Source organism: Musca autumnalis, unplaced genomic scaffold (assembly GCF_047663935.1).
Source record: "Musca autumnalis isolate F117 unplaced genomic scaffold, ASM4766393v1 scaffold_1, whole genome shotgun sequence".
NCBI lineage: Eukaryota > Metazoa > Arthropoda > Insecta > Diptera > Muscidae > Musca > Musca autumnalis.
This window is the reverse complement of record NW_027411644.1, coordinates 41,018,400-41,038,215: the sequence shown is the minus strand read 5'-3', so window position 1 is coordinate 41,038,215 and position 19,816 is coordinate 41,018,400. Positions and strand designations below refer to the sequence as shown.

At 30.5% G+C, this 19,816-nt stretch overlaps 1 protein-coding gene across 1 annotated transcript in view; it reads right to left on the bottom strand.

The window, feature by feature from the left end:
- Nlg4 (Neuroligin 4) overlaps nucleotides 1-19,816 on the bottom strand; it is a 438,709-nt gene that overhangs the window by 324,843 nt on the left and 94,050 nt on the right. The window contains exon 5 of the mRNA XM_073973573.1: nucleotides 15,191-15,550. Coding sequence (XP_073829674.1) covers nucleotides 15,191-15,550 — 360 coding nt within the window. The remainder of the gene's footprint in view (nucleotides 1-15,190; nucleotides 15,551-19,816) is intronic.

Here is a 19,816-nt window from a genome sequence, read left to right as displayed (position 1 = left end):
ATAATTTACAATGGAAATTATTGTGAATGTCATCAGGAACGCTAAATCATCCAAAGCGTTTGACCCTGATGGAATCTACATGATAGTGTTTAAACCAATGAACGGAAAAAAACAAAACGATTCCCGTACCAATCACACAAAGCCACAAACTTTTCAGCTTCTCTGAATCGTTTCATTCTCACAACCAAAACAAAAACACAAACTTTTCAATGTAAAAAGATAGAAACAGTACGATTGCTGAAATGTAACTTCGGCTATGCTTTGCCGAGTTGTTTCATTCACCTACGATACAAAAAGTATTTTTGGGAAACGTTTGCCGTGTGTATTGTCAATGACACACTCTGACACACACACACACATGTGATTGCTGAACAACCCTATAAGTTAGCATCAGCATACCACAGTGAATTTTATCAACCACCAATCAGCATACCACAGTGAATTTTATCAACCACCAAACGTTTTCGATTTATTCACATGTGTTTAGTACTATTCCGTTTTCTATCTGCTCTTGTGGAGTTGAGTACTTTTCGCTTTTCGTTTTGTTCCCACTCACGAACGTAAACAAAACTAAACAGCGAGCTCGGCCAACGTGGGTTATGTTTCGTTTTGTATTGTTCTTATGGAAAATACGAAACGAAACAATTGGAAATGTTATTTAAAGTATTTTTACGTACTCTGGTTTAAACAGCTGGATGATCAGGCAGTCGAGTATCTCTACAAAGTTCTCAACCTGTCTCTAGCCACCTATATTGTTAATGGAAGTATGGAACATGGGCAGGATGGTCCCGCTACTGAAGCCAGACAAGACTGAGTCAAGAGGCTTTACTCCTCCTCAAGATTAGAAATAGCTATCAAGTTGCTGATCATCAGCATGGGTTCCGTAAGCACAACACGTCTAGAGCGTTCAACGCCTTCTCCACGCATATTGGTCAAGCAGTGTGATTGAATAGAGACGGTGACCCTAGATTTATCAAAAACCTTTGATAATGACAAGCACTCCTCCCTGTTGAAGACTTTGATCATGCTACCCTCTGGCCAAATTTGAAACGTTCGATGAATTATATATGTATGTAGATGCCAGTCGCCCATGCCCCGTGGAGTGAAGCATGTGTGGTGATATCTCCGGAACTGTTTAACCTTTTCCTCTCCTGTATTCTACCTCCGCCCGACTGCGTTGAGGTCGTAACGCATGCCGATGATTATTCGACCTTTGCTTCATGTAAATTCTGTATTTGACCGATCTTCCCACCTTATTCCAACAGATTTCCGACCAACCACCAACTCCCAAAAAATCCTAGCTCTCATATTCGTCAGAATGTCCACGTCATCCGCGCATATCGTTGCTATCTGCGACAAGCTGAGATGTCGAAACAAGGTTCTTAAGGCCCTAGTCGGCAGATAAAGAAACCTTGTTGACCACATATAACGCTATAAGTCAGTCTGTTGAAAGCTATGTAACGCTAGTGTGGTCCTCAAATAAAGATTCTTCCAGTACAGCAGCACAATGGCATACTCTCGTTGCAGTACTTGCTCAGGTGTTACCGTGAGAGACATCCTAATTGTCCTATGGTGGATAGATGATCTAGATCAACAAGCCTATCAAGAAGCTTAAAATTGCATTCAAACGGATGCAGTCACAGATGCCATAAACAACTATCGTGTGAATGCAGTCCGTCCTCGGAGTGCATCCCCCATCTATCGCATCTGAGGAGCATCAGCTACCACCACAAACCACAGTAATTTTGGCTCAACTACGCATTTCATTGGCGAGAATTAATTTTACCGTGTAAAACATCTGTCCAGCGTGAGGGACAGGCCCGAACGACACACTGAACCTTTTCAACTGTCCTGCCAAACCTACTTAACAAACTCCAGCAGCTTTGTGGCTTCAACGCATCGAAGCAAACAAATTCGTATAAATGGAGACGTCCTCGGAGAACATCACCCATCTGTCGAATCTGAAGACCGTCAGCTACCACTACAAACCACAGCAATTTTAGCTCAATTACGTTTTTCATAGGCGAGAATTATTGTTAAAACATCTGCCCACCATGAGGGACATGCTCGCACGACACACTGAACCTTTTCAACTGCCCTGCCAAACATATTCAACTAAATGGAAGGTGCTTACACCTGGGAAGTTTTTCGGATTCTGAAACTACAATGTTCATAGATGAGAAAAATCAAAAAACTAAAAAAATCGCCGGAGCGCTTTTTAAACAAATCGCGATTCAAGTTGACATTTTTAGGGGTTCTTTAGGTTTTCACGATTTTGCTTAGAAACCGTAAATCCTATCAAAATGAGACTGAAGAAAATGCTGTAGCAATGAAAATTCTCTACAAGAATGACCTTTATGGTAATTTCGTAGGTTTTACCAATTTTGAGATATTAAAGTTCAAATTGGGACAATGCACTGACTGTATCGCCCCCTTATAAAACAATGTCATGAAGGGTGCGCCTTAACTAACTTTTGATGAAAACCGCTAACACAGGGAAAGTTTTTGTGAATTCTGAAACAGCAGTGTTCATAGATGAGAAAAGTCCAAAAACAACAAAAAATCGTTGGGTTGGATTTTTAAATAAATCGCGGTCAAAATTCACATTTTTAAGTGTTTTTTAGGTTTTCACGATTTTGCTTGGAAACCGCAAGTCCAAAGTTGTAAAACCTACCAAAATATCATTAGGGCCAATTTTGTAGAGAATTTTGATAGCTACAACATTTTCTTTATTCCCATTTTGATAGGATTTGCGGTTTCTAAGCAAAATCACAAAACCCTAAGCAATCCCTAAAAATGTCAACTTGAATCGCGATTTATTTAAAAAGCGCTCCGGCGATTTTTTTAGTTTTTTGATTTTTCTCATCTATGAACATTGTAGTTTCAGAATCCCCAAAAACTTCCCAGGTGTAAGCACCTTCCATTTAAATTTGATTCAAGGGCACTGTGTTTGTGGTTACAAAGCATCGAAGCAGGCACATTCGTAGAACTGGAGACAGACTCAGAGTCAGGTTAAGCTGAAAAACGAACATATCATATACTGTCACAACAATAACAATTTATTTTTATAGGTTTAACAAAACGAACACATATCTGTTGGCCTATTCTGTAACTTTTTAACAACTTTACTCATCGTTTATTTTACAACAATTTCATTTGTTTGTTTTGTGGTTGTTACAAAAACAAAAGAAATTTTAACAACTTTTTAATCGATAAAAGTTACAGAATAGGCCTACTGGAGTGTTTCTGCGATTGTTTGAGTTTTCCCACGTTTAAGTTTGAGCGCAACGAACTGATTTTCTAAAGATTCATTATTGAGGACAACGATCTGAAATATTCAGAGCTCTCAAAATCTTTGTTGTCAAAGTGCATGCTACACTTCTCCAGATAAATCGTGCATACAAAGTACTCCTTCACCCGAGAAGATTCCTCGTAGATAGCCTTGTAGATTTCTCACTGACATTGGTTTGGCATTTCATTATCTAAGCAAGAAAACTAGTGGCACACTGCGGCTATTTAGTGGGACGACAGTTTTGAACGTATGCTTCCTTTTGCTTTTTGATAGTGAATTCCGATTCTACCAAGGACTATCTATACAGCTGTTGGATGAGTCCGTAATACTTTCGGTACAATCAGGTATCTCTGAATGTCAAGTTAATATTTTTAGAATTTTCGAATTTCGTATGAATACTTTTCAAAAATGTACATATATTTAAAAATCTGTCATTTTATCTCTCAATGTCCTTCAAACAAATATTCGTTATAGTCTACGATTTAGCTCTGAATGTCCTTCAAATCAATATGCGTAAAAATCCATGATTTTAGCTCTGAATATCCTTAAAAAATTCATAAAAATCGATGCTTTTAGTTTTCAGTGTCCATCTAACGAATATTGTAAGGAATTGATGTTTTTTAGCTCTCTATGTCCTTGAAAAGTAGTTCTAAAATTCTAAAATTTTGGCTTCTAATATCCTTCAAGGAAATATTTTTTTTTTATTTCCAGCATTTTAGTTCTGAAAGTCTTTTAAATTAATTCTCATAAAAAATATACAAATTATTCTCTGAATGTCCTTTAAAAAAATTTCAAAAAATTTCGATTTTGGCATTGAATGGCCTTAACAATTTTTTTTAAAGATCCACAATGTTAGCTCTGAAAGTCCTACAAATAAATACTCTTAAAAATATACAAAAATCTACTATTTTAGCTTTGAATATTTTTCCAAAATTAATTCTGAAAGTTATTCGAACAAATATTCTTATAAAGCTAAATTTTTAGCTTCGAATTTTTTCCAAATCAATTTTCTTAAAATTTCATGTTGAGCCTTCAAAAATGTTATTTAAAAATCCACGTTTATTGGCGTTTGTAGTCCTTTTTATACAAAAATCTGCAACTCATATCCTTCATGTCAATATTCGTGACAATCCATGATTTTAGCTCTGAATATCCTTAAAACAAATATTCATAAAAATCCATGCTTTTAGCTTTTAATGTCCTTCTTACGAATATTAGAATCCTTGAAAAGTAATTCTAAAATTCTAGGATTTAGGCTTCTAATATCCTTCAAAGAAATATTTTTTTATTTCCAGGATTTTAGTTATGAAAGTCTTTTAAATTAATTCTCATCTCTGAATGTCCTTTAAAAAATTCCAAAAAATTTTCGATTTTCGCTTTGAATGGCCTTAACAAAATATTTTTTAAAGATCCACAATTTTAGCTCAGAAAGTCCTACAAATAAATACTCTTAAAAATATACAAAATTCTACTATTTTAGCTTTGAATATCTTTACAAAATTAATTCTGAATGTCCTTTGAACAAATATTCTTAAATAAAAACAAACTAAGCGTCGAATTTGCTTCAAATCAATTTCCTTAAAATTCCATACTGAGCCTTCAAAAATGTTATTTAAAAAATCAACGTTTATTGGCGTTTGTAGTCCTTTTTATACAAAAATCTGCAACTCATATCCTTCATGTCAATATTCGTGACAATCCATGATTTTAGCTCTGAATACCCTTAAAACAAATATTCATAAAAATCGATGATTTTTGTTTTTAATGTCCTTCTAAGGAATATTATAAGAAATTTATGTTTTTTTAGCTCTACATGTCCTTGAAAAGTAGTTCTAAAATTCTTAGATTTAGGCTTCTAATATCCTTCAAAGAAATATTTTTTTATTTCCAGGATTTTAGTTCTGAAAGTCTTTTAAATTAATTCTCATAAAAAAAATATACAATTTCGTCTCTGAATGTCCTTTAAAAAATTCCAAAATATTTTTGATTTTCGCTTTGAATGGCCTTAACAAAATAATTTTTAAAGATCCACAATTTTTGCTCTGAAAGTCCTACAAATAAATACTCTTAAAAATATACAAAAATCTACTATTTTAGCTTTGAATGTCATTCCAACATATTTTGTGAATGTCCTTCGAATAAGTATTCTTAAATTAAAAAAAAAATACATTTTTAGATTCAAATTTCTTTCATATCAATTTTCTTAAAATTCCATACTGAGCCTTCAAAAATGTTATTTAAAGAATCCATGTTTTTTTGGCGTTTGTAGTCCTTTTATACAAAAAACTGCAACTCATATTCTTCAAGTCAATATTCGTGACAATCCATGATTTTAGCTCTCAATATCCTTAAAACAAATATTCATAAAAGTCGATGCTTTTAGCTTTTAATGTCCTTTTTGCGAATATTAGAATTCTTGAAAAGTAGTTCTAAAATTCTAAGATTTAGGCTTCTAAAATCCTTCAAACAAACATTTTTTATTTCCAGGATTTTAGTTCTGAAAGTCTTTTAAATATATTCTCATAAAAAATACAATTTCAATTTTCTCTGAATGTCCTTTAAAAAATTCAAACAAAAAATTAGATTTTTGCTTTCAATGCCCTTAAACAAAATTTTTTTGAAAGATCCACAAGTTTGGCTCTGAACGCTCTACAAATAAATATTCTTAAAAATACACAAAAATCTACTATTTTAGCTTTGAATATCCTTCCAACATATATGACCCTCCAACAAATATTCTAAAAAAAAAACTAAATTTTTAACTTCGAATTTCTTTTAAATCAGTTTTCTTAAAATTCCATTTTGAGCCTTCAAAAATATTACTTAAAAAATCCACGTTTATTGGCGTTTGTAGTCCTTTTGATACAAAAATCTACAACCCACATCCTTATAATTGCTTGTGTCTATCAATTCCCCCCTCCCAGTTAATATTAACTGTCAATCGCCAAGAACACATCACAACATCATCGATATGCAATAAACGAAAGGAACATCAACAACATGAATAAATAATGTTTGATTTTTTTAAGAGCTTTAAAGGAAATTAAATTGTTTTCCTTTATTTTACTGACGCCGTTGCCATGTTCTTGTTGATTATTTTTGGTTATATCCTACGATATAAATACACATGTATGCATGTACATACATGAGGTTCCTGAGTTGGTTTGGGTGGAGTACAAACGGAACATATGCACGAAAAAACGTGACTTTTATGGAAAATCGAAGGAAATTTCCAATATTATTTCTTATGTTTACGCATACGCAGCAACAACATGTACAAACACAGCCAAACGCACGCACTCACATGGATTTACTTAAAATCACAAGAAAAACAATATAATAAGAAAAAGAATAAGCAGCATTATGTGGGTGGTGTTGATGGCGAAGTTGGTGTGGTTGGTTGGTTGTATGTGTGATGGTGATGAAGGCAAACATTTACCATGCATGACACTCTGTCATGTTAAATGTTATTTGGAATTGTGCTTACGCAATTATTGCGGGCCTGTATGGGTGGTAATCCCATACCAACCGTGGTAAGCCTTGTGCAACACTTGGCCCTAGTTAAAAAAGAAAGACATACACGCACATCGTGGCTTTGTGTCACGACCCTATAATTGAATGTTTATTAAATTGTCATCGAATAAAAACCAATTTGGTTATACAATAGGGAGCTAAAAGGGAAAGAAAAAAAAACGGATTGCTTGAATGATTGGCTGGCTGATTGTCTGATGCTGTCTTTGTGGTTGCTTGGCGGTATGGGAAATTATTTTTGAAATATTTGTACGATTGCGAAATTGTCAAATGATTACAATTTCATAGGTAGAAAAGCCAATTCCCAAAAAGATTTATGTTAATTCATTTAAATTCATTCAATATGTTATATAATTGTGGTGGTTGGTGGTGATAAATATGTGCAGCTGGTTGGGACCATGTGCAGGAGAAACCTTTTATTATTTTTGAATTAAAATTTTTGGGTTATTTGCAAAACTTGTTGGTGGGAAATGTGATATTAGGTCTGTTCGATATCTTAAAAGTTTGTATAAATTTGTGCAAACTTTTACAAAATGTTGTTCGATAACAAACTTGTTCAGTAAAAGAGCCTTAACCAAATATTTTAAAAGATCCACAATTTAAGCTCTAAGCGTCCTACATATAAATATTCTTAGAAATATACAAAAATCTACTATTTTAGCTTTGAATGCCATTTCGACATATACTCTGAATGTCCTTCGAATAAATATTATTAATAAAAACTAAATTTTTAGCTTTAGCTTCTTAAGCTTCTTTCAAATCAATTTCCTTAAAATTCCATACTGAGCCTTCAAAAATGTTATTTAAAAAATCAACGTATATTGGAGTTTGTAGTCCTTTTTATACAAAAATCTACAACTCATATCCTTCAAATCAATATTCGTAACAATCCATGAGTTTAGCTCTGAGTATTCTTAAAACAAATATTCATAAAAATCTATGTTTCTACTTTTTAATGTTCTTATAACGAATATTTCAAGAAATCTATGTTTTTTAGCTCTCTATGTCCTTGAAAAGTAGTTCTAAAATTCTAAAATTTAGGCTTCTAATATCCTTCAAGGAAATATTTTTTTATTTCCAGGATTTTAGTTCTGAAAGTCTTTTAAATTAATTTTCATAAAAAATACAATTTCATCTCTGAATGTCCTTTAAAAAATTCCAAAATATTTTTGATTTTCGCTTGGAATGGCCTTAACAAAATAATTGTTAAAGATCCACAATGTTAGCTCTGAAAGTCCTACAAATAAATACTCTTAAAAATATATAAAAACCAATTTGGTTATACAATAGGGAGCTAAAAGGGAAAGAAAAAAAAACGGATTGCTTGAATGATTGGCTGGCTGATTGTCTGATGCTGTCTTTGTGGTTGCTTGGCGGTATGGGAAATTATTTTTGAAATATTTGTACGATTGCGAAATTGTCAAATGATTACAATTTCATAGGTAGAAAAGCCAATTCCCAAAAAGATTTATGTTAATTCATTTAAATTCATTCAATATGTTATATAATTGTGGTGGTTGGTGGTGATAAATATGTGCAGCTGGTTGGGACCATGTGCAGGAGAAACCTTTTATTATTTTTGAATTAAAATTTTTGGGTTATTTGCAAAACTTGTTGGTGGGAAATGTGATATTAGGTCTGTTCGATATCTTAAAAGTTTGTATAAATTTGTGCAAACTTTTACAAAATGTTGTTCGATAACAAACTTGTTCAGTAAAAGAGAAATGAGAAGTAGTTGCAAGAACTTGCAAACACTTTTTACTTGCGAAGTTATCGAACAGGCCTATTGGTAATGTTAATAGAGATGTATATGAAGTCAGTCCTTATCCATTCTGGTATGTTTATGAATAATTTATTTAATTTTTTTAAATAATATTCTTTTTCAACTATATGTTTCAAATAATATTTTTCAAAGCTCAGCCCCACAATAAGCGTGGATTTTTCAAAAAATATTTTTTAAGGCTCACAACCACAATAAGCGTGAATTTTTCAAAAAATATGTTTTAAGGCTTAGCACCACAATCACCGGGTATTTTCCAAAAACTTTTTTTAAAGCTCAGCAGCACAATGGATTTTTCAACAAATAATTTTTTAGACTAAGCACCACAATAAGCGTGGATTTTTCAAAAAACAATTTTTTAGACTCAGCACCACAATGAGCGTGGATTTTTCAAAAAATAATTTTTAAGAATCAGCATCACAAAAAGCTTGGATTTTTCAAAAAATACTTTTTAAGCGTGAATTTTTCAAAAAATAATTTTTAAGCGTGAATTTTTCAAAAAATAATTTGTAAGCGTGAATTTTTCAAAAAATTATTTTTAAGCGTGAATTTTTCAAAAAATTGTTTTTAAACGTGAATTTTTCAAAAAATAATTTTTAAGCGTGAATTTTTCAAAAAATATTTTATGTGGCTCAGCACCACAATAAGCGTGGATTTTTCAAAAACTAATTGTTAAGGCTCAGCACCACAATAAGTGTGAATTTTTCAAAAAAATATTTTTTAAGGCTCAGCACAACAATAAGCGTGAATTTTTCAAACAAAAAAATATTTTTTAAGGCTCAGCACCACAATAAGCGTGGATTTTTCAAAAAATAATTTTTAAGGCTCAGCACCACAATAAATATTTCATATAATAAAATATTTCAGGATTTTTAAATCTGTTGGTTTTAATTTTTTCGGATTTCTTTTTTTCAAACTAAATATAATAGTTTAAAAATTTTTAGAAACGATTAGTTTTAGAAATATTTAATTGGATTTTCATAATCGTGGATTTTAAAAATATATTTTTGAGGAATTCCAAATCGTGGATAATAAAAAATATTTTTTACGACATTTCAAAATCGTAGATATTTAAAAATTATTTATTTAAGATTTTCAAAATTTTAATTTTAAAAAGTAATATTTTAAAAGATTTTAAAAATTTTGAATTTTGAATAAAAACATTTTAAAACATTTTCAAAATTTTTAATTTTAGAATATAAACATTTTAAAACATTTTCAAAGTTTTGAATTTTAGAATATAAACATTTTATAAGATTTTCATAATCGTAAATTTTATAAACGGAAACATTTTTTAGGATTTTAAAAATTCTTGTATTTAAAGAAAATTTATTTACAGAATTTTTTAGATTTTTCATATTAGAGGACAGTTTTAAAGACAATTATTTATTTATTTATTATTTTTTTTTTTTTTTGAAGAAAATAATTTATTTTATTTTTGTTTTTTTCTTGAAATATTTTGCCATATTTTTTAGAAAAATGTTTTCAATATCTTAAATATTTCAAAATTATTTATTTAAGATTTTCAAAATTTTAATTTATAAAATAAATTTTTTAAAAGATTTTCAAAATTTTGAATTTTAGAATATAAACATTTTAAAAGATTTTGAAAATTTCGAGTTTTAGAAAATAAGTATTTAATAAGTATTTAATAAGATTTTCATAATCGTATATTTTAAGAAATGGAAATATTATTTAGGATTTTTAAAATTGATTGCTTGAGTTGGAGTATTCCCCCATTGGTTCAACTTCATTTATTACCCTCTATTACAGAGAGTAATGTTGTTCAAAACGAACTGACAGTGTTGCAAAATTTTACTGATCGCTACCAATATCATGATTTCATCCCGGCGAAGGGAATTATCAATTGGGTTCTCAGTTTTTGAAATGATGCCTTTTTAGCGAAAACCCGAACTCTTTAAGTGTCTAGTATTCCCATATGAATGAGAATCACACTCACTTTTCGGCTTTTCCAAAGAAACACCAAAATCAAAATATTCTGCAACATGTCAGCACGTATCAACTAAGAATTCATCGTATTCTGTGTGTTGAAAAGAACATCACCACAGTTGCCTGTGAGGTTGTTGTTGGAATTTTGTTTTTAACTCTGAATATCACTCTGAATATCTGTGGTTCAGTCCCTGACCATAACATCGACATTTTTGGTGTAATTGCTGACTATTTCAACCATGAAAAACTTCTCTTCAAGTGGTGTCGTAAGACACGCCTTTCGGTCTCGGCGACAAACAGTAGTGCCCATATTATAGACTCGATATGAATCGGCGTAAGCCCATTGTTAGGGGGGAAGTCTCCCTTGTCCTTGCGGGGATGTTGTGGGAACATATGTATGTATGTATGGTATTTTAATTTTATTTCTATTTTATTTGCAGATTTTTAGAAATATGTTTCTAGATTATTAGAAAATATTTCTTCATGGTATTTATATCCGTGGGTCTAAAAATATTTATTTACAGAATTTTTTAAAATTTTCATATTCGAGGATAATTTTATTTATTTATTTATTTATTATTTTTTTTTTTTTTTGAAGAAAATAATTTATTTAATTTTTTTAAATATTTTTCCATATTTTTCAGAACATTTTTTTCATTATCTTTGACTAAAAAAAAAATTCTTTCAATATTTTTTAAGAAAATAGTTTTAAATGTTTTTGATTAGAAAATATATTAAATATTACCGAAGAAAATATATTTTTCTAATCAAAAGTATTTAAAACTATTTTCATAAAAAATTTGAAAGAATTCTTTTTTAGTCAAAGGTATTGAAAAAAATTTTCAAAAAAATATGGAAAAATATTAAAAAAAATACAAAAATAAAATAAATTATTTTCTTCAAAAAATAAGTCTTTAAGAAAATAGTTTTTAATATATTTTTTAAGAAAATAGTTTTAAATAATATAGTTTGTGCGAAAATACGTTTCAGTATTTTTTAATGTTTTTCAAAATTTTTAAAAAAAAAATTTTTCATATTTTTAATTCAAGTATTTTTTCAAAAATGTTTATGAATAATTTTTTTACGATATTTAATTTAAAAATAAAAAATCCAAAACTATATGTGATTTTTTAAAAATATTTTGTATGAAAATAATTTTCAATGTCTTTGATTATGAAATATTTTTTTAAAAATGGTTTAAAATATTTTTTTTAATATTTCCGAAGAAAATATATTTTTCTAATAAAAAATATTTAAAACTATTTTCTTAAAAAAATGTAGAAAGAGTTCTTTTTTTAAAAAATCAAAAATATTGAAAACTATTTTCTTCGGAAATACTTAAAAATATATTTTTCTAGCAAAAATATTTAAAACTATTTTCTTAAAAAATATTGAAAGAATTCTTTTTTTTTGTCAAAGATGACAAAAAAAAAATTCTAAAAAATATGGACAAATGATTTAAAAAAAAAACAAAACAAATTATTTTCTTAAAAAAAATAAGTCTTTAAGAAAATAGTTTTTAATATATTTTTTAAGAAAATAGTTTTAAATAATATAATTTGTGCGAAAATACTTTTCAGTATTTTTTATTGTTTTTCAAATTTTTTTTTAAAAATGTTTTTCCATATTTTTAATTCAAGTATTTTTTCCAAAAAAATTATGAACAATTTTTTCACGATATTTAATTTAAAAATAAAAAATCCAAACTATATGTGATTTTTTAAAAATATTTTGAAGATATTGATGTGTACTTAAAAACGTTAGAATAATTGTCTATATTATTCACATTAAAAAAGATTTGTCAGAATGTTTTAAATAATTTTTAATACAATTAATAAAAAAAGTATTTTTTAGTAATTAAAGGAAATAGTATTTTAAGGAATAGTTTTCAATATGTTTTAAGAAAATATAAAAAATATACAATATTTTTAAGTTAATAGTTTAAAGTTTTTTTAAATCGATATTGAATATTCAATATTTCTTGAGGAAATAGTCCTTAATAAAATAAATTGTGCCTAAATATTTTTGAATATTTTTTTAATAGTTTTAAATTTATTTTATAAAAAATATTTGTTTTTAATTTTTGAGAATATGTTTTTCACAATTTTTAAAAATATGTTTTCCCATATTGAATTAAAAGTATTTTTTAAAAAAATTTTATGAAAATTGTTTTCACTATATTTAGTTTAAAAATAAAAAATCAAACCTACATATATGTGATTTTTTAAAAATATTTTGTATGAATATATATTTTTCAATGTATTTAATTAAAAATGTTATTTGAATATTTTTTTAAAAATTGGTTTACAATATTTTTAATTTTTTAAAAAAGATTTTTATGAAAATATTTGATGTTATGTTTTAATTTAAAGAAACCTATATTCCAATATTTTTTTAGGAAAATAGTTTTTATATCTTTGATTTAACAACAAATATTTTAAATATTTTTGAGAAATTTTTTAATTGAAAAATATTTGTTAAGAATATTTTTCAAAAAATATTTTTCCAGATTTTTTAGGAAAGCGATATTGAAGTTGATTAAAAAACGTTAGAATAATTGTCTATATTATTGACTTTAAATATTTTTGTCAGTATGTTTTAAGTAATTTGTAATACAATTAATTAAGAAACAATTTTCAATAGTTTTAAGGAAATAGTTTTATCATAGTTTGAATGTTAAAAAATATTTTTCAATATTTTTAAGAAATTAAATTTCAATATCTTTGATTTTTCCAAAAAAATATTATCCCAGATTATTTTAAGAATATAGTTTTTTTATATCGATATTGAATATTTAATAGCTATAGAACTTATTAAAAAAACATATTTTAAGAATATAATATAATAACTAACTAATTGCCAATACCATTGGCTTTTAAAAAAAATATTTTCAATATGTTTTAAGAAAATATTTTTCATTACAATTAATTAAAACAATTTTTTCAATATTTTAAGGAAATACTCCAGATTCAAAAACAATCAATAGATATAGTTTTTTTAAATCGATATTGACTATTCAATAGATATAGAATATATTAAAAAAATATTTTTTAAGAATATAATTGCCAATATCATGGACTTTTAAAAAATATTTTTAAATATGTTTTAAGAAAATAATTTCAATAAAATTAATTAGAGCCACTTTTTCAATATTTTTAAAGAAAAACGTTTTAATTTAAAAACTCCTTTTAAGAAAAGAGTTTTTAATATCTATGATTTCAAAATAATATTTTTCAGTATTTTTAAGAAAATAATTTTCAATATCTTTGATTTGAAAAAATAATTTTTTTGAATTTAATTATTAATTTCAAAAAAAAAAAAAAAAAAATAATAATAATAATAATAAAAATAATTTAATAACTAAATTTTAATACTATCGGATTACCAAAATTAGTTTCGATATTTTTAACTGTTTCGATGCTGATATATGCAATGCCATATTCACTGCATAAATTGCTCACCTGGTTCAATGTAGCAACAGTTGGTCAACTTTATTTTCCCCTCCTACCTATCAATATTCCCATTGTCGAAAATTATTATTCAATGAAAATCTGGCATAATTTATATTTTCAAAAAATTTTATTATCACTCAATATCCAACCGTCAAATTATCATTGACGAGAAAAATACTCTATATGCTAAATTTTTGGAAATTGAAATAAAAATTATATTTACATACATACATCTATATTGTGACATTGCTCGGCCATTGCATATGCATGAGTAAATTTGTGTTTTAATGTTAACGGAAACACTGCCACAAACTTTTCTCACAACTACCAGCAGAACTTGACGTTATTCAGTTTTTTGCGCACAAAAACCAAAGCGGTCGCTCAAATATATGAAAACCAGAAAAATTAAACAAAACTGTCGAAAAAATTAAAAAAAAGTGTTTCACAACTTTTTTGTAGTTCGAAGAGTATTCACTGAAAAACTGAAAGCCTTTGAAACCACAAACAAAATTTGCGTTTTTACGTAGCCTGCGTACAATGCGCCGTATACATTTTTATGCAAATTAAAAACCATGGTCATATTTTGCAAAAACAACAAACATAACGAAAACATAACAACAGCCAAGCAAACAATTATTAGAGTTTAAGGCTGATAAAGAGATGTTCAGTTGTTGAAGTTCAAAGAAAAAATAAAATTTTAATTTGTGTTTTTTTAAGGAAAAATTATAATTTTATTTATTTATTTTTTGGAGAAGTGCTACGGAAAAAAACCTTGGATGTTCCAGGTAAATCATGAATTTTGTATGGAAAATATTATCTGCCCTGGAGAAGAAGGCTTAAGTTGTTATTGTTACTGTGTATCCCCATATGAGTGTCTTAATACCATCACAAATGCTGTCAATCGTGTTCAGTAGTCACTGGTCCGCCTCGGAACTCATCTTAATAAAAAAAAACATTATTTTTTGTTCCTCTAAATATTAAATGATTCTCACTTTTGCTTCATTTCACTTGAACTTCAAATTCGAAACCATTATGAATACGTCGCCAATATAACTTAGCTTACAAATAATATCTTCGCAGTTAGTCCCATTCTCTTTCTCAAACACAAAAGAGCCAACAATACATACTAATGAGACAATCAAACAGAGAAGAAAAAAATATTGTCATCATCGTCATCTTACTTACCGTAAAAAATATTTCATTCAAATGATAATTGTAGGCATTGCGAACATAAGTCCTTATAATTTTATCACGTCGCTCGCCTTCAAAACCATTTTGTATGTCATGGGCACTAAAACGCCATATCGATTCGCCGGTTACAACACCAAAAAGTACATCATAATGACCGGCAACCATGCCGCCAAAACCATTACCGCCTCCGGGCCCATTGAAATAACTGCCGCCACTGCCACCACCACCTCCAGCATAATTACCGCCGCCCGAAGAGCCACCACCGCCATCTGATGATGAGCGTTTCATATTGCGTGCCATTAAATCATCGATATCGAGATTGGAATGACCAGGACGTATAACGACACCATCAACCTAAATTGAAAAAAAGAATAGAAAACATGAAATAAGATGAAGTAGATGAAGGACAAGAAAAATATATGAGAAGAAATGTCAAAACGGAGACAAGAGATAGAAAGAAATAAATGAAGGTATTTTACATAACCAAAGAAACAAAAAAAAAAAAAAAAAAAAAAAAAACAGGTCGCATTTAGCCAAGGCTTATTTAAGTTTATCGTCTTATCGAAATCTTGAATAATTTTGAGGGTACTTTTCTGTGGAATATTTATTAGGACATCTTTTTGGGAGGGGGTGCTTAAAAAGTCACTTTAGCAGATAAGTGGACGAAGAAAAAGTTTTGTACATATTCTAAGGTAAATCTTAGCAACATTTATCAGTTTTTTATGAATTTACAAATAATTGGTGGTTTTAGGAAATTTGGACTTCCTTACATTTCGGAGGATATAAAGAAGACAATAAACAGGGATTTTATACAGATTTTTAGGAGGATAAAAAGAGGACTATAAACATGGATGTTTTAAAGAAAAATTGGACCAATTGTGTAATGTGGTCATAGACAAAAGATCTCTGAAGATTTAAACTGGCAGGATCCGCTTGTGTAGAGGGCAGACCTTTCGTGATCCTATAGACCGAATACTTCCTAACGAATTCTGTACACAGAAGGTCTCTTGAACTCTTATGGAGGCAGATGAAACTTTGAGGTCTTCTATAGATAAAATACCACTTGAGGTCTTTTTAGGCAGAGCAAGAAGTCTGCTATAGACGTTAGACTTATTGAGGGCTTTTCTGCAGGCAACAAAGACCCTTTGTGGTCTTCTATAGAAAACAGTTTTTCGATGGAATACAAAAGTCTTTCTGAGGCCTGCTCTTGAGTTTTTCTCTAGGCAACAATAGACCTTTGAGGTGTTCTATAGACAACAGAGGACCTTTTGTAGCCTTCTATAATAATTGTTCCACAAACATCCCAGACGGGACAAGGGAGACTTCTCTCATGTCAATGAGTGCACCCTACTTCTTATTAGATCAATGGTATGGGGCCTACTGTATATCGACGAGTTCCAACGGCGTGTCTTAACACATCACTTTTAGAGAAGTTTTACATGGCTGAAATACTTAAAAAATGTCGCCAACATTACTGAGGGGTTTTTGTCACCATTGATCGATGTTGTCTTGCAGGGGAATCGAACCCACGACCTTAAGCGTGCAAGGCGGGCGTACATACCATTGCACCATGGTGGCACAATAGGTATTTAGTAGACAACGGAAGAGGTCCTGAGGTGTTCTACAGGCAAAAGAGGTCTTTTTTAGACAATAGAAGATCTCTTGAAATCTTCTTAAGGTCAACAGAAGACATTTTGAGGTCTTCTATTGTCTATAGAAGTCTCCAAGAGGACTTATACAGGAAACAAAATAGATCTTCTGCAGGCAACTGAATAGGTCTCGAAGTCTTCTATAGACCTACGTCTTGAGGTCTTTTATAGATAACAGAAGACCTCTTGAAGTCTTCTACATGCAACAGGATCATCATGAGGCTTCTATAGACAACAACAAATCTCATTACGTCTTCTACAGGCAAGAGAATATCTCATGATGTTTTCTATAGGCAACGGAAAACTTCTTGCGGTCTTCTATAGATAACAGAAGACCTATTGAGGCTCCTATAGGCAACATAAGACTTCTTGAGTTCTCCTATGGCCAACAGAATATGTCCTGAAGTCTTCTATAGGCAAAAGAAAACTTCTTGATGTCTTCAATAGACAACAAGATATGTCTTGAAATCATCCATAGGAAACATAATAGGTTTTGAGGTCTTCTATACACAACAGAAGACCTCTTGAGGTCTTCTATAGCCAACGGAATAGTTCTTGAAGTCTTCTATATACCACAAAATAGGTTTCGAGATGTTCTCTTGAGGATTTCTATAAACAGCAGACAAATTCTTGAGTCCGCTGGGATTTTTTGATAGAAAGCAAGAGACCTTCTAAAGTCTTCTATAGACAACAAAATAGGTCTCGGGTTTTCTGTAGGAATCAGAACACCTCTTGACGCCTCCTGTAGACAACAAAATAGACCCTGAAGTGTTGTACAGTCAACAGAAGACTTATTGAGGTCTCCTTTAGACAAGAGAAAATCTCTTGAAGTCCACCTGTGGTTTTTCGCTAGAAAGCAAGAGACCTTCTGAAGTCTTCTAAAGGCAACAGAAGACCTTCTATAACCAACGGAAGAATTCTTGAGGTCTTCTGCAGACAAGAAGAGACCTCTAGAGGTCTTCTATAGCCAACAGAACAGGTCTTGAAGTCTTCTATAGACCACAAAATAGGTCTCAAGTATTCTATAGGCAACATAACACCTCTTGAGGTCTCCTATAGACAACAAATATATCCTAAGTCAACAGAAGATTTATTGAGGTCTCCTTTAGAGAAGAGAACATCCAAACTTCCTCATAAAGGACTCAAAATATTAAATTATGTTAAAATAAGTTTGGAAGAAATTTTTGAAAAAGTTTTAGAGTTATCTTTTAAAATATCCGACAGGGTTTTGAAGGAGTGGACCGATATAGTCTATATTTCAATCCCATACTGGACTGGATGAAATAATACGATGTGTAAAGCCTGCATCAATCAAGAACTCCCTGCGAGGATTATCTTGGGATTTGCCATTTTGGTTGGTGCCGTCAGGGTTTATTGGAGCTTTTAGGCCAATATCTCAAGAATTATTGACTTACTCCGGCAAAAGATTGTACCGTCGTAAAGCGAGCCACAAAAAAAAGTTACTGAAAAAAATTTCAAAACGATCCGTGAGGAGCTCTTTAACTTCACTTTATCCGAATTTTGTGTGAGAGGTGCTTGAAGGAGTGGACCGATACAATCCACATTCCAACCTGATACATGACTGGATGAAATAATACGATGTATAAAGCCTGCACCAATCAGAAATTCCCTGCGGGATTATCTTGCGGATTTGCCATTTTGGTTGGAGCCGTCAGGGTTTCTTGGAGCTTTTATGCCAATATCTCAGGAAGTATGGACTTCCGCAAAAATTGTACCGTCATAAAGGGAGCCGCAAGGAAAACTTACTGAAAAAATTGCAAAACCATCCGAGAGGAGCCCTTAAACTTCACTTTATCCGAATTTTGTGTGGGAGGTACCCGAAGGAGTTGACAGATATAGTTTATATTCAAACCAGATCTATATCTGGAAGGAATAATACGATGTGCATAGTTTTGACCAAATCGATTGCTTCCTTCGAGAGTTATCGTTCAGACCATTTTACAGAACAATTTTGAACTTTTGTGGGGGAGGTACCAGAAGGAGTGGACCGATATGGCACATCTTCCAACTTAATCTAAGTTTTGACAAAATATTACGATACCCACAATTTGGTTCGAATCGGTTGAACTGTTCGAGAGTTATCGGGCGCACAAGCCAGACAGACAGACATTTTTCGTATCAAAGTGTATATACCATTCTAGCCTAAAGGCTGAGGGTATAATGAGGTCTTCTTTAGATATATAGATCCCCTAAAATTTTCGATAGAAAACAGAACAGCTTCTGAGCCCTTCGGTATACAACAGAATATCTCTTGAGGCCTTTAATACATAAAATACCGCTTGAGGCCTTCTTTAGATAGAATAACAAGTCTGCCATAGAAATGAGACTTCTTGAGGAAGAACTATTGACGACTTTAATAGACAGAAGACCTCTTGAGTTATTGCATAGACCGATGGTATCTTGTGGTCTTCTATAAAGAGAAGAAAGAGTGTGCTGGGGACGGAAGATCTCTTGAGAACTTTGCTAGACGGAAGACATTTTGAGGTCTTCCATAGACAACATAAGACCTCTTTAAGTCTGCTATGGACAACAGAAGAACACATGTGGCCTTCTATAGCCAACAGAATGCCTTCTGAAAATTCCTATATACAACAGAAGAACCCTTAAAGTAACACACGGTGCTCTTGAGTCAAATTTAAATGGAAGGTGCTTACACGTGGGAAGTTTTTGCGGATTCTGAAACTACAATGTTCATAGATGAGAAAAATCAAAAAATCGCCGGAGCGCTTTTTAAATAAATCGCGATTCAAGTTGACATTTTTAGGGGTTGTTTAGGTTTTCACGATTTTGCTTAGAAACCGCAAGTTCTATCAAAATAGGGCTGAAGAATATGTTGTAGCTATGAAAATTCTCTACAAGATTGACCTTAATTACATTTTCGTAGGTTTTACCGTTTTTGAGATATTGAAGTTCAAATTGGGACAATGCACTGACTGTATCGCCCCCTTAT